Source organism: Gopherus evgoodei, chromosome 14, assembly GCF_007399415.2.
Source record: "Gopherus evgoodei ecotype Sinaloan lineage chromosome 14, rGopEvg1_v1.p, whole genome shotgun sequence".
In the NCBI taxonomy this organism is placed as follows: domain Eukaryota; kingdom Metazoa; phylum Chordata; order Testudines; family Testudinidae; genus Gopherus; species Gopherus evgoodei.
The window spans coordinates 3385543-3399261 of NC_044335.1; the positions used below are offsets into that span (position 1 = coordinate 3385543).

The 13719-nt window shown below is 55.0% G+C and overlaps 1 protein-coding gene across 1 annotated transcript; it reads left to right on the forward strand.

Moving 5' to 3' along the window:
* The first annotated feature begins 4176 nt into the window (after positions 1-4176).
* On the forward strand, positions 4177-12800 carry FAM110A (family with sequence similarity 110 member A). The gene is made up of 2 exons (XM_030533714.1): positions 4177-4314; positions 9117-12800. The coding sequence occupies exon 2, from the start codon at positions 9365-9367 to the stop codon at positions 10451-10453; it is 1089 nt and encodes a 362-aa protein (XP_030389574.1). The 5' UTR covers positions 4177-4314; positions 9117-9364; the 3' UTR covers positions 10454-12800.
* Positions 12801-13719: the final 919 nt, after the last annotated feature.

Consider the following 13719-nt stretch of genomic DNA (forward strand, 5'->3'; position numbering starts at 1 on the left):
AAAAAGGTGAGTTCTGCAAGTAGCAGCGAGAGAAGCAGGGCTGGCTCCTGCAGGCCTAGGACAGAATACTCCTTCATGTCCAGAACTTCATGGCCGGGTAGGCCCTTTATGGAATTTTTTTTACCTCTCTCTGATGTGTCAGGTAACAAACTTTACCTGAGGCAGGAGACTGGAATTGATGGGCTGATCCAGTCTGACTAAGCCCCTATCTGCAGGCAATCAATATTATAGCTTTAGCAAGTATGGAACAGTTCAGATGATGCAACGTTAGACAGCCAAATGGGAGAGCCAAGCCATGATGTGTTTTCCACTCGTTCAGACCATAAAGTGGGTGAGGCATTGCAGAGGCTCCAGAGATAATATGCGTCTGCTTTGTGACTCCGTGGTTAGTTGGCTTGTCTCTGCTGTGTCTAAAATGAGGCTAAACCCAGGTTTACTTGATCTGCTTTGGAAGACTATTTACATGATCTAGAATTCTGTTTTTAAAATGCAGTTTGACTCTTAAAAATGGCATAATAGAACTCCACCTTCATTGTCCTGCAGTGATTTTCAAGGTCATACTTACCCATATCTCTTTTCTCTAAGCACTAGCCCCACAAACTGCCCCGGGCTCTGAAAGTCAAGCTGGGTTCTTGACTTCTCACATCTCACCACAGACAAAAGATTCGTGGCTCAGTCACAGCTGTGCAGTCTCAGTGCTCTGTGACTGAGGACAGAACGAGACCCTGCAACAGGGACTTTGTAAATCATTTTCTTGATGAGGCCAGGCTAGAGCCCCGCTCCCTCCCCAGAGCTGTGCTGGCAGAGCTAGCAGGAGTGAAAAGGCTTATCTTTGTCATTACATTCAGTACGTGTGTTTCTGGCTGCACAGAGGGAGCAGTTTCATTGAATAAGAAGGTGCCTTTGTAGTTACTTTTCAGTGCCGTGCTCTGGAAATACATGTTCAACCGATTCACTGACTCAGGTGTGAACAGTTAATGGTATGTCTACAGTGCAGTCGGGAGGTGTGATTGCAGCACGTGTAGACATACTTGAGCTATGTGGGGGCTTGTCTACACTTGAAACGACGCTGCCTTAGTGCTTCAGTGTAGACAGTACCAATGCCGACGGGAGGGGTTCTCCCATTGGTGGAGGTAGTCCATCTCCCTGAGAGGCAGTAGCTAGGTCGATGGAAGAATTCTTCTGTTGACCTAGTGCTGTCTACACTAGGGGTTAGGTTGGCTTAATTAGATTGCACAGGAATGTGGATTCTTCACACCTCTGAATGAGGTAGCTGCATGGACTCTACTTTTTCGTGTAGACCAGGCCTGAGTGTGAAGGGTTTTAACTCTTGAGTTGGTTCCGCTGACAGCTTTAATCTTCCTGCAGACAGAGAGCCAGTGCCATCAGTGAGTCAGGAAGCGTTACAACTGCTAGCGAGGGAAGGAGGTTGGGAAACAAAGAAAATCCCAGAGATGAAGGGCCAGGGAAAACCCAGTCAACTTGTATTGTGCCTGAAAATCTCCAAAGTCCCAGAACAAGGAAAGGAGGGTTGACTCATAATGATAATGCTTTTAAATAAATCCCCCAACTCCACATGTTGATTTCTTTGGCTGCTGTTGCTTAATAACCTCATCATTTCATAGCAGCCCGGGTGAGGTTTTGAAGTGAAAGCTCTGGCAAGGTGAAGTGGGGCTGCAGTCCTCCACATCTTTCCCTGCTCCTGTTGTGTAGCTGGAGACAATGGTCTGAGTCAGCTACCGGGAAGGTTCTCTGGGCTGGGGCAGAGCCGGCAGCGTTATCTTTCTACAGGAAAAGGCAGAGTCTGCAAAATACAGCCCCAAAATGGAGGGTAATGCACTAAAAATGTAAAACGTCGCCTCCCCAAGAGCACTCACAGTTGTGCCCCTGGAGTTTGCCAGTGCCCAAGGGCCCCTGCGGCTCAGCATAGCACTGTGTGGACATAAGCCATGTCTTGAGGGAGATGGAAGGTCAGTCTGCCATCATGCCTGCCTAGCTCCCCCTCCCCAGGCACAGCACTGGGCTGTTGGCATTTGATGCTAGCGTTTTATTTGCTGGTGGTACAGAGAACTAGTTGTACTGTACACGCCCCTCCCCTCTTCAGCTCAAATGTGATATTTGTTTTGCAGTTGGTGCCCAGGCTGGCTTCTGTCCAGCTACGAGAATGTAGAGTTGTGTGGCTGTGGATCCTGGGCAGGGGTGGAAGGCAGCAGGGGTGTCTTATGAGAAAGGGGAAATCAGGCCTCTCCCCTCCCCCTCCACCCTGGCCCTGTGGTGAGGTTGGGAAGATCTCACCTCCTGGAAAACCTGTTTGGTCAGAAACAAACAACAATGTTGGAGACCTACTGACGTGGCTAAGAATTTCACGGCCCACCTGTTTGGCTTTGTCCCTTCTGTGCCCTCCTGCGGGTGTAAGCGGGTTCACCCGAACCTGATGGTATCTTCCACTTCTGCATGTAGCACCTTGGCTCCCTCGGGGAGATGGGGAGGGCCTTGATCCCCTTTGCTCAGACTCCTGACCTGATGAAGTGTCGCTCCACCAGGGGAGTGGTGGGAAAGCCAGGACAGGACGTGGGGAAGGGTCTGCTCTCTCTCTCTGCTGGGTCCTCTAATTTCTCTCTCAGGATGGTTTCCAGCAGATGGAGAATTGGGGGCAGGATGCTGCTGCAACCTTTGCCTATCTGCAGGTACCTCTACAGCAAGGAGGAGGAGGTTAATAAGGGATGGGGATGCTTGCTCTAAAGGCAGAGGACTAGGAGTCAGGGTTCCCAGGCTCTGTGTGATGTGGGTGAGTCAGTCTCTGTGTGCTTCAGTGTTGCCATCTGTGAAATGGGGATAATGAGGCTTACTCACAGGATGCGATGCCAGCGATGATTGTTGTTATTATTAGAATGCCCAAGAACGTGCTCGGTGTTGTGAGACCACAGTCATTCCTGTTCAGGCTTCCTGGCTGGCAGAGACCATGTCAGGGCTGCAGAGAATGGTCTGACTAATGATTCCCTCATGGAGAGCTGGCATTTCAGATCATGCCTTTCCTGATCTGCAGATGTTTGGTTCCCCACTCCACCTGAAGGCAGTGGAAAGGTGCCTCAGTCTGGGGTGGTTATAACAGAGTCGAGGAAGCAGGGTTGTGATCTGTCCCATGAGAATGTCTGTCTCTCCACCCAGAACGATTTGTGCTCGCTGTAGTAGCTGAGAGGCAGCATGGCCTAGTGGATAGGATACTGGTCTGAAAGCCAGGAGACCTGGTTCCATTCCTGCCTTTGCCACTCACTTGGCATGTGACCTTAGTCAAGTCACTTCACCCCTCTGTGCCTGTTTCCCCTCCCACTCTTTGTCTTCCATGTCTGTTTGGATTGGAAGCTTGGCAGGGCCGGGATCGTCTCTTATTGTTTGCGCACAGCCCTCAGCACAATGGGACCCTGATTTCAGCTGGAGTCTCTGAGCGCTACTGTAATAGTGTACCCAAGCGGTGCAGGGCCATACCCCAAACAGCACCTCCTCCCTCTCTACGGGGCTGTAAGAGGGGTAGCCCCACAGAGAGTCTTGCCTATGTTTCCCCTCCCTAGCTCAGCAATCACTCTGCCATGGCACTGCCCAGCTGGGGGCTGTGGTCTCTTTCTTTTGGCTGCCTTGGGGTGGGGGCAGTAAAAAGCCGAGGGTCAGAGAAGGGACTGTCAATGCTCCATCTGTAAGTGTGCAGGCTAGGACCCCCCCCCCCCTTTCCAGGTCATGTGGCGGGATTCCCCTCGGGCTATGGGGAAGGGGGGGGGGCAGCCTTCTGTCTTTTCAGGTTCAGCGTGTCTGAAGTCACCAGACGGTGAATACACTGGAAGCTCCTGCTGCAGTGGACGAGCTGGCGGGTCGTCTCCTCCTTGGGGAGTCCGACTCCCCCCGATATGGTGCTGGACACTGAGGCAGAGAGCACCCCGGGACAAGGGAGAAATGGGCTAGTGACACAGCCAGGTGAAGCTAACTCAGCTGTGCGTGTCTGGAGCCGCCCCCGCCTGCTGCTCAGGGCACTGAAGGCTCAGAGCGGGGGGGGAGGAAGGCTCAGAGCGGGGGGGGGTTGCAGGGTTTGCTCTCTGTGCACAGGCTCCCGGCCCTGCCAACCGGCTGACAGGGAACTTCACCTTCCGAGTATCAACAGGAAGTTGTGCAAGCAGGTTCCTTGGTCGCGCCAGGTGAGCAGCTGGCTTAGCAGAGCTGCTGCTGCAGCACAGGGCGGGAGCCCCGGAGACGCCTCAGCTGGAGCCGGCTGGCTGCTGTTCCGGGATCCAGCTGCAGCCCCAAGAGGGAAAGAAAGCACCGCTGGTAAGTTACTGGTGTTTGCTGTTCCCTCTCCCTGGGGCCTAGAGACCGGCTGCAGCCCAAGGCGGAGCCAGGCTCCTGCAGTGGCAGAGGGCTGTCAGGAGGCCTGAGCCAAGGCAGGCAGTCCAGCATTTCAAGTTAGGATCAGAGGCCACAGGACAATTCCTTCCACTTCTTTGCAAAGCTCTCAGATCCGTGTGACGCACAGGGGACCTGCCCAATGGACTGGGCAGGGTTTGAGCAGAGGCCCGGTCTACACCCAAAGCTTAGGCTGACCTAGCAATACCGCTCACGGAAGCCCCCCTTCCGTCGATGTAGGAAGTGTCTATGCACAGAGCTACTGCTGTAGTGTAGACATGGCCAGAGTGTCTAAACCAACTGGCAGGGCTGATCCTTCTCTTGCTAACGCCGGTGTGAATTGGGAGTGACATGCTGAATTCAGAGGGATCACAGCAGAGCCAGATGGGAATCAAGCCCTGGGGATTTCTCTCTGGCTCTGCTGGAAGGTAAAAGAAATGAAGCTCTGGAAAGGATCGGATTGCTGAGGGAGGGTGACCAGAAGCTCGGTGGTGGTAGAGGGGCAGGTGGGACACTGCTCTGATCCCTACAATCTCACAGTCCACTGACGTGGGCAACCTACTTCCTGAACATGAAACCAACCCGACCCAGTCGGCACTTAACTTTGTGGCATATGTGGAAAAAATGTAGGGCCTATTGAAAGTTCAAAGGAAGGTGGAGTAACCAGGAGTTGGCTGTGCGGGGGAGCTGAAGGAAAAAAGGCGCTTGTGTCAGAGCAGCACTGACCAGGCCTTTGATTGTCTTAGTTTGGAAAGAGCACAATGGAGGGCAGCGTCTGGCTCGAGCAGACGGGAGCATCCCCAGGATGTGGTTCTATCTGCAGGGTCTATTTGAAACACACTTCCCTCTCTCACGTTTCCCCTCCCCTCTCCCCCCAGCCCAGCAGCAGCAAGGCCAATGCATAGGATTCGGCTGCAGTCTCTGCCGTTGTGGGGCTGGGTAGTAACCCACTAACCTAGGCAGCCAAAGGGGGGCCGGTTATTGGGCTTGTGACAAAACTCCCCTGACTTAGAGGGGAAAGTTCCCCAGCCCGTCGGTGACGACCGCGTGTTTGCTGTGGGTTCACAGGAAGGTTGTGCAACTCTGTGTGGTGTAGTGAAGTGCACAGAGGAGGGGGGAGGAAGGGGACCTGTCTTTTCCAGGTGGTTTGAAGTGCCCGGCACAGGGCACTCAGGGTGGGGGAGGGCCGCATGCTTTGATTGCTGCTCACTGTTGGGGGGGGGCGAGTCACAGCCATGTCAGCAGTGGGGCACTCTGGGCCCCGTTTCGCAGGCCTGCCACTGCTTTTGGTGCCTCTTTTCCCACTGCACCTATTAGCTCTGGACGAGAGAGAGACGCCGGCTCTGAGGGCTCGGCGACGCTGCTGACGGCTGGGCTCAGTGGATCTAGGGCTGGAATATCTCGATGGTTTGTGTCTCCTTCTCCAAGCACTGCTCAGACATTACTGAGTTAAACTTCTCAGCCGCCCTCGGCGGTCGCTCCTCCCGCTGGGCGTACCATGTGGAGCGTGTCAGCGCCCGCTCGCTCTATCTATTCGCAGGCCCAAGGGCAAGACTTTGTTCAGTGGGATAAGCCATTGACCGTGGTCGCGGGTCCCCGTTGCCATTCAGGAGGGCTGCCTTGCATGTATTTGCAGGCTGAGAGCCGAGATGCTGAGATGAGTGTGTCTTGATAGCTGGAGATCGTGGCAATGGGTACACTGGATCAGATCAACATGTGCACGACAGATGCTGCCCGTCTCCCTTAGCTATTTAAATAATAAGTGTTCAGTCTGTTTACCATGGCTCCCCTCCACCTCCCCATTTTAGTCGCCAGGCACTTCTGGAAGTGATAGCGAAATGCCTTCTACTCTCCAGGGCCCACACAGGTCCTGTGGCTCCATTATCCTCCCCTTCCCACCCACGGAGCAAGCACCCCCTTGTCGATGGCTTGGACTGCTTTGGAAGCTTCTCACAACTGTTCCTGCAATGAGCCGGGGGGTATAGCGAGATGTGCCTTGCTCTAGTTCTGGGTCTTCCTAGTCCTTTATGTGGAAGCTCAGTCGCTTTTCTGGGTGCCCACCTGGTTGCGGGGCATTTGCCCCTGCCCCCTAGCCAGTCGGACTGCAAGCTGCAGTTTAGGGAAAGCATGAGCAACCTCAAAGAGGTTCTTTATTTCTTCACATTTTCCATAGTGTCTTTCACCCGTGGAACTCAAAGCTATTCCCACAGCTGGATAACTACCCATCAGGGTCTTCAGTCTGCTATGTTGGCTAGCTGGCTTGCAGCTTAGGGGGCAGAACTAGACCTGGCATTTGCTAGCTGGCAGGGAATGCCCCTGCAGAGCCCACTGGGTTCCTTCTGCCTCCAAAGCAAAATTAATCCCACTTCTAAGTTCTTTACAAGGCACCCTTTTTTGCACTCCAGGGCTGGGTTTCATGCTTGCTAGAGGAGATTGGCTCCTGATTCTGAAGCAGGAAAGACTAGTTTTCAGGGACTAGTTATCCTGGCTGTGGATGTTTGTTTTAGCTGTCAGGCTGTTTGGTGCAGAGGCATTCCCCTTTTGCTGGTCACTGACAGCTCTGGTTTGAGCCCAAGCTTCAAGCAGGCCGCAGACCCATTGTCACTGATGTATGAACCAGGAAATTGCAGATAAGCGAAGATGCATTTGTCTGTTATCCCCGTGGTGCAGATGGAGGCAGAGGGAGGTAAAGTGACTAGACTGAGGTCACACGGGGGGAGTGTCTGCAACAGAACACAGAGCTCTTGGCTCCCAGTCTCCAACTGTCACCTGCCAGAATGGGCAAGCAGACGTGGGTAAAAAACGAGTGCCCGTCTGAACCCCCCTCCAGAGCTAAATCCACATCTCCTTTCTGAGCTATGGAAGAGTGCCCTGGCCAGTCATTTTCTCCTGCACTTTGGCTGGGACCGGATGTGCTGAGGGGCTAGGAGCGAGGCTGCCTTGCCAAGGTTTTCCCAGCCCCAAGATATTCCGATGAGCAGCTTGACCTCCGGGTGCATTTCCCGTGCGAATCGCTGAGTCTCTGAGCTTTGCCCGTTGCTAATCCCTGTGGCTAATGAGAGACAGGAGCAGTTGTAAGCTGTTTAAAATGCCCCTTCGACTAAGATTAAGGAGGGGAGGGCAGTGGAAAGAAAGAAGCCTCGTTTACGGAGCACTGTGTTGGAGTGAGTGCTGTTCATGTGAGTGCGGGGAGCTCTGTACGTCTGTGTCTGTGGAGCTCTGAGCTTTCTCAGGGCCACTCCTCCTGGGTTCTGTGCAAAGTCACAAGGGTCCTTCGCCCGGCTCCTTCTATACGTCCTCTCACCCTAAATTCCAGCCACCTCTGGCCTCTGCGACTTCAGCCCCTGCTGCCTGCATGTCCAGGCATGCAAGAATTCACCACAGCAACTCTCCCCAAAGGTCGCGCTGAGAGTGACACTCACCGAGTGGACCGGAGGCCTCTGGGTGCTCAGCATGTGTTCACAGCAAGATCCCCAAAAGCGTGGGTGGGCTCCCTTGACGTTAGCTCTCCTCTGGCTGCCCCTCTTCAGGGGGGGCACATGGCCGTCTCAGGGCTGTGTTTCCTTGCCCGGCACATGTGTGCTTATCATTAGCAGACGGCAGCTCCTCCCTGCGGCCCCCTGTCCCAGACTGAGGCCCGATCATTGTGACAGAGTGGGGAGAAGAGGAGAGGCTTCCTGTAGAGATTCCCAGGTGGCAGTGCCAAGTCATGGAGTCCCCCTTTGCAGTACCGTTCTCTCACGCTTGTGGCTCCAGAGGGGCCAGCCTGGCCTGCCCATCCGGCTCAGTGTAGCAGTCCCCTTTGGAGAGCATACGATGCTTCCACCATGCGTCCGTACAGCCAGGCTGGGACATGCCGGGGAGAGAGGAGCCCAGAACTCCCCCGCCTCCCGAGGGGCTGCCCAACCCGTCAGCAAGGGAGGGCATCTGGTCTCTGGAGGCAGAGATTCGAGCTCAGCGTGAGCCCAGTCTCTGCTTGGGAGGTGAGAAACGCCTCTGCAGATCCTGGGCCGGTTTAAGGAGCTGTCTAGGCAAGGGCCCTTTCTGTTCTCTAGCACCCTGTCTCACCCACTGAGCCGTGGGGAGATCTTGCACCTTGGATGATCTGGATGCTGGGTGTTTAGCCCTCCCTGTTTCAATGGGATGTTATTTCACATCCCCCACTGACACCATGTCAGTCTTCTTCGTGCAGATGGCTGTAGCGTGTGGGCAGCTCCCGGGGGAGGGTGGGGGGAATGCATGGGGCATCCCAGCAGACCAAGGGGCAGGGCACTGTGGGCCGGCTGGGCAGCCCATATGGGCAGATGATGGTGGGGTGGGCAGGGGAAATCTGGCTGAGGGCCATGGAGAAGAAGGGGCTGATCATGGCAGGAGGGAGGGAGGCAAGAGGCCAGACTATAACTGCTTGCTCCCCTCCTTCCGTCCCCTCTTTTCATTCAAGCAGTTGTCTAGAGCCGCTCTCCCTTGATTGGTGGAGGTTTCTATTTGAAGTGTCTCTGCCTCTGTCAATTGGTTGGAGGGAGAGACCTGGCTGGAAGGGGGTGGGGCCTGTGCCTTGAAATAGGAAGCCCAGCCGGTCTCCCCCGCCTCCTGGCGAAGACGGCAGGCCTGCCAGTGCCTTTGTCTGGCTGAGCTGGCAGAAGCAGGAGGCAGCAGCATTCGGCAGGAAAGCTGCCCGCTCCTGCCCGCTCTCGGCTGTGTACTGATCTCTCTTCCCTTCTTTGCAGCGAGTGGAGCGTGACCCCGGGGCAGACTCCACCACGGCTGCCGGCCCCTTGGACTCCTCGGTCTGGGTTCCTTTGGAAGAGCAGAGGGATTTTGCTTTCGGGGCTGACGTTCAGCCTTAATCTTCGCTACCAGGCATGGGGAGCATGTGACCCTTGATGGACACTGCTGCACAGGGCACGGCGGAGCCGGCGAGCAGAGTGGGCGGCGTGTGGAGGAGCAGCTGCGGGGCGTGCAGCAGCTGAGCAGCATGCCCGTAGAAACCCTCCAGGCTGGGGACATGATGAAGGGGGTTTCGGTGACGGCGCCCTTCACCTCGGCAATGCCATTCCGGATCCTCAACAAGGGGCCTGAGTACTTCCGCCGGCAGGCAGCCACCGGCACCAGGAAGCCAAGCGCCGTAGAGAGGCTGGAGGCCGACAAAGCCAAGTACGTGAAGAGCCAACAGGTCGCCAGCACCAAGCAGGAGCCGGTGAAGCCACTCCTGAAGCAGCCCCTCCTCACCCCCGGGGTGCGGAGAGCCATGCTCACTCCCAGCCGCAAGACCCCGCAAGGGGGCCGTAGGGTGGAAGCCTGTGGGCCAAAGACCTCCTTGAACCTGGAGATCCTCAACAACCTCATCAACATCTGTGACAGCCCCCTGCCCTTCCCCAAGTCGGAGAGCCCCCGGGAGCACAAGTGGAGAGCAGAGACAAGGGAGCCCCCAGGCAAAGAGCGTGGTGGGCACCCTGCTGTGCAGAGGAGGAAGGGCCCCTCGGATGGCATGAGCAAGCTGTCGGAGAGCTCCATCACATCCAAGCCCTCCAGCACAGTGGCCGTGCGCAGAGTGGATGTTCGGCCCTGCGGGGTTCGTCGGGACAGGGTGACCCCAACCATCCAGGTCACCCCTGTGCCCATCTCACCCGCCAAGGCCAGGATCCCCTCTGCCAGTTCCCTTAGCTCACCAAATAGAAGCCCTCATGACAGGCGGACAGACAGCGCCAAGCGGCAGACCCTCCTGCACAGGTCCAAGTCTGACCTGAGTGACAGGTACTCCCGGGCCACGGCCGACCTGGAACGCTTCTTCAACTACTGCGGACTGGACCCCGAGGAGGTGAGGGACATAGGGGTGGAGCACTTTGCCCGGGCCAGCTCGGACATTGTCTCTATCAAGTTTCACAGCGTCAGCACCGCCAGCTCGGAGTGTGCCCGCTCCCAGCGCAGCGCCACCACCCTGGAGGACAAGCAGGCGGGGCGCATGCCCTACGGCATCTCCGTCATCGAGCGCAACGCCAGGGTGATCAAGTGGCTGTACGGACTACGGCAAGCCAGAGAGCCCCAAAAGGTATCCAACGTATAGCGACTCCATGGATGCCACAAACTCTGATAGCAAAGCCTTTTCATGTGTGTGTGTGTGTGATGTACAAGGGGGTATTTTAATTTCTTGCATGACTCAGTCTGGTCCCACTGGGAAACACCCTATGGTGGAGTCTCATTGACAGAGTGTCCTTTAGCTCTGGTCCCTGTCCCCTGCTGGCCTCTCCCAGCCCCTTATCCTACCCCTGGCCTGCAGCGTTCAGAGATCCGGTCCCTGCAGCGACGAGACGTCGCCAAGCCAAGAACTTCAAGAGTTGCAAGGCCCTAGCGAAGAGTCAGGGTGAGTTTCCTTGGCACAGGGGCTGAGGGGAGGAGCGGGGCCAGCCTGGCAGCACAAGTAGGGACGTTCAGTATTCTCGGGAGTCACTGCAGGGCTGCACATTGTCTTGGTCAACAGAGCTGGCCCTGGGAAGGGGTTTCCATCCTAACAGGAACTGATCCTGTAAATACGCAAGCTATTAATAAAGAGCCTGGAATATCGTCCCCCGTGAGCCAGTGAGAGGACAAAGGGCTGGCTTGCACCTGCTTGCCTGGATCCTCTTTGGCACCTGCCCGCAGTGTCCTAGGAATCGGTTGACTGAGACCGCGCCAAGAGGACTGTAAACGCCCTCGCTATCTTGAGGCGGTTGGAAGAACACACGTGTGTACACGCCTCGTGGGCGAGCCCAGGGGACTCTGTGCAGCTCATGGCCCAGCCAACACACACCCGCCTCCTGCAGTGCGGCTAAGGGTCTGGTGGTCGCAGTGGAGGGCTTTTCTCCGGCCTTGCATGCACAACACAAACACAACTCCCACAAAGACTCTGCCAGAAACCCAGGGGATCTGGTACTAAGACTTTTACCCCATCCTGGACTGCACCCTCCATTCCAGGCAGGGTGGACCAGCTGTGCAGAGCCTACCTCTTCCTGCCGTATTAGTGGGAATGTTCTTAGCTGGGTCAGCCACGTTAACAGTAACATCCGAAGTGCATCTCATGCATCTTAGGATCTGGTTTGTGTCAGCCCAGCTCGTGGTGCCTCGAATGAGGAGCCATCATTGGGCACATCATGCAACTTCTGTGCTTCCGCAAGGCATGGTGTGCCTCCGGCGTGAAGTGTCCACGCCATGTGAATGTGCCACCCTATCCGTCCCTCAAGAGGTCACCTTGGGGGTCCTCTGAAACCCCCCAGACCAGCTGCTCTTTGTGTTTTATGCTCAGCTTTAATAGCTCCCACAAGAGAGCAGACAAAGCAGTTTTAGGAGGCAGCTTGATCCAGATGAAACTTAATTTTGGTTTTGTTTTGCTCTACACTGAAACTCTGATCACTCTGCTTCAGTTACCAAGAGAACGTCGCCCCCTCTGCACAAGTTTTCCCGGGGAGTGAATTCTCCCAACCCACATTAGTTAAGCTCTTTTGTGGGGAGGAGAAAATGAGTGTGTATAGGAGAATCCCTGGGTTGCGGAGGGCCTGGAGCTTGGGGCGATTTGTAGCAAACTCGTCTTCATTGCATGGAAAGAACGGCCAGGTCTGCTCTTTGAACGGCAGCCCAAGCGGCTCCGTGGCTCAGGAGGGGCTGGGACAGATCTGTCCCTCCTTAACGTCCCCTTTCTGTTGTACTTTTATCTTGCTGCCCTGGCTGTTGGTTTGGCTCCCCGACTCATTCTTATTGCAGCTGCTTCTCTGTAGTTCTGTGTACATTTGCCAGTTTGCGTATTAAGAGGGGATCCTTGGGGAATTGCTTGTGTGTGTCTGGGGTGGAGGGGGAAGAGGAGTGAACCTTGTAAGTGACATATAATAGGAAAACTAATCTTTGGGGGGTTACTAGTTCCTTCCTTCCACTGGAAACAGTCTTATCACAAACATCCCCGTGATGTTGTGCGTCTTGATTTCATGCCCCAGCAGAGACATTCCTCATGGATAACTGCCTGCTGTGTGGAGCTACTTGGAAGTGAGTGTAGATTGGCGGGAGCTTTCTGAACTGCCTGGGGGAGATCAATATAACCTCCTACCTCAGTGCTCAGGGCAATACAGTAGCGTAGGAGGGACAGTACCACGTGCCAGCATTGGCTCAGTAAAGTTCGGCAGCAAGGCTGAAAATAGCAAGAGACTCGGCTGCTTAGCCATAAAGGCAAAACTCTACCCCCTCAGTGTAGGCTTATCAAGGCTCTTGCTGTGCGTGTGTTTTTTATGTGTGTGTGTTTGTTCCTCTTTTCCTCTGCCACAGTCAAAAAAGCCTAAGAGTTCTGGGAATGCTGACTCCAGTTATTTATGAAGATGGTTCTGTATTGTTTTCATCTCATTTTTACTGTATTTTCTGCCATTTGTTCTGTAAAAGCCTGACTGATTTTATTAAAGTCCTGTCTTTCGGATGGTCTGTATGTTTTCTTCAAACTTGGCCGCAAACCAGCTTGACACCCCATAACTGTGGCAGGGGGACTACCCTGCAGAGGGATGGTTTCTGAATAAATATAATCCCCTTTTTTGGGCTGATCTCACTATAGCTGGGATCGAAGTGAGTAAATAATGGAGCTTGGGGGTACGTACGTCGCCTAGGCAGGGGCCATTCTGGCATATGGGGACCTGTCCCTATCGGAGAAAAAAAAATAAAAGTAAAATAAATCTCCCTGTTTCTCAGTTCTCTGTGCTGTTCACAGCGGAGAGTGTGACCCAAACCCTAGCACCTCCTTGCTCCCTGTGGCCCAGTGCTCCAGACTGTGCAGTACCCGGCTCAGCAGTGGTCTCCGCCCAGCCCCAAAAAGCAGCAGCAGGACGTCAAGGCATCCTCTGCACTCGGTGGCACCTGCAGGAGCTGGAGTGCAGCTAAGGAGGGGGATGGTGCCCACGGGGAATGGGCAGAAGGTGCCGCTCTTCACAATTCCAGTTCCTGAGCAGCTGTGCCAGGCTGATTCTGGCCTGCAATGTGTCTCAGCCACTGAGGTACAGGAGCTTCGGAGAAGGGAACACCCTTGTTTAAGGGAAAATCAAGGAGCAGGCAGAGCATGCAGTCTCCCAGGAGAGACAGAGATAGGAAACGGGCACGGTCTCATTTCCAGTTAACTCTTGCCCGGCTGCTAGCTGGTGCTTGTGTCCCAGGAGCTGGGCTCCACAGAAGGTCAGTGCATGCTAGCAGGTTTCATGTGTAATCTGCTAAGTATGTGTTTAATGGCAATGCATGTGTTGCCCTGCTGTGTAAGTCCCCATCTGCGCTAGCTGGAGGGCATGCCCCACTTCTAATCAGCGGTGGATCTGCAGCAGCATGTTTTGGGGG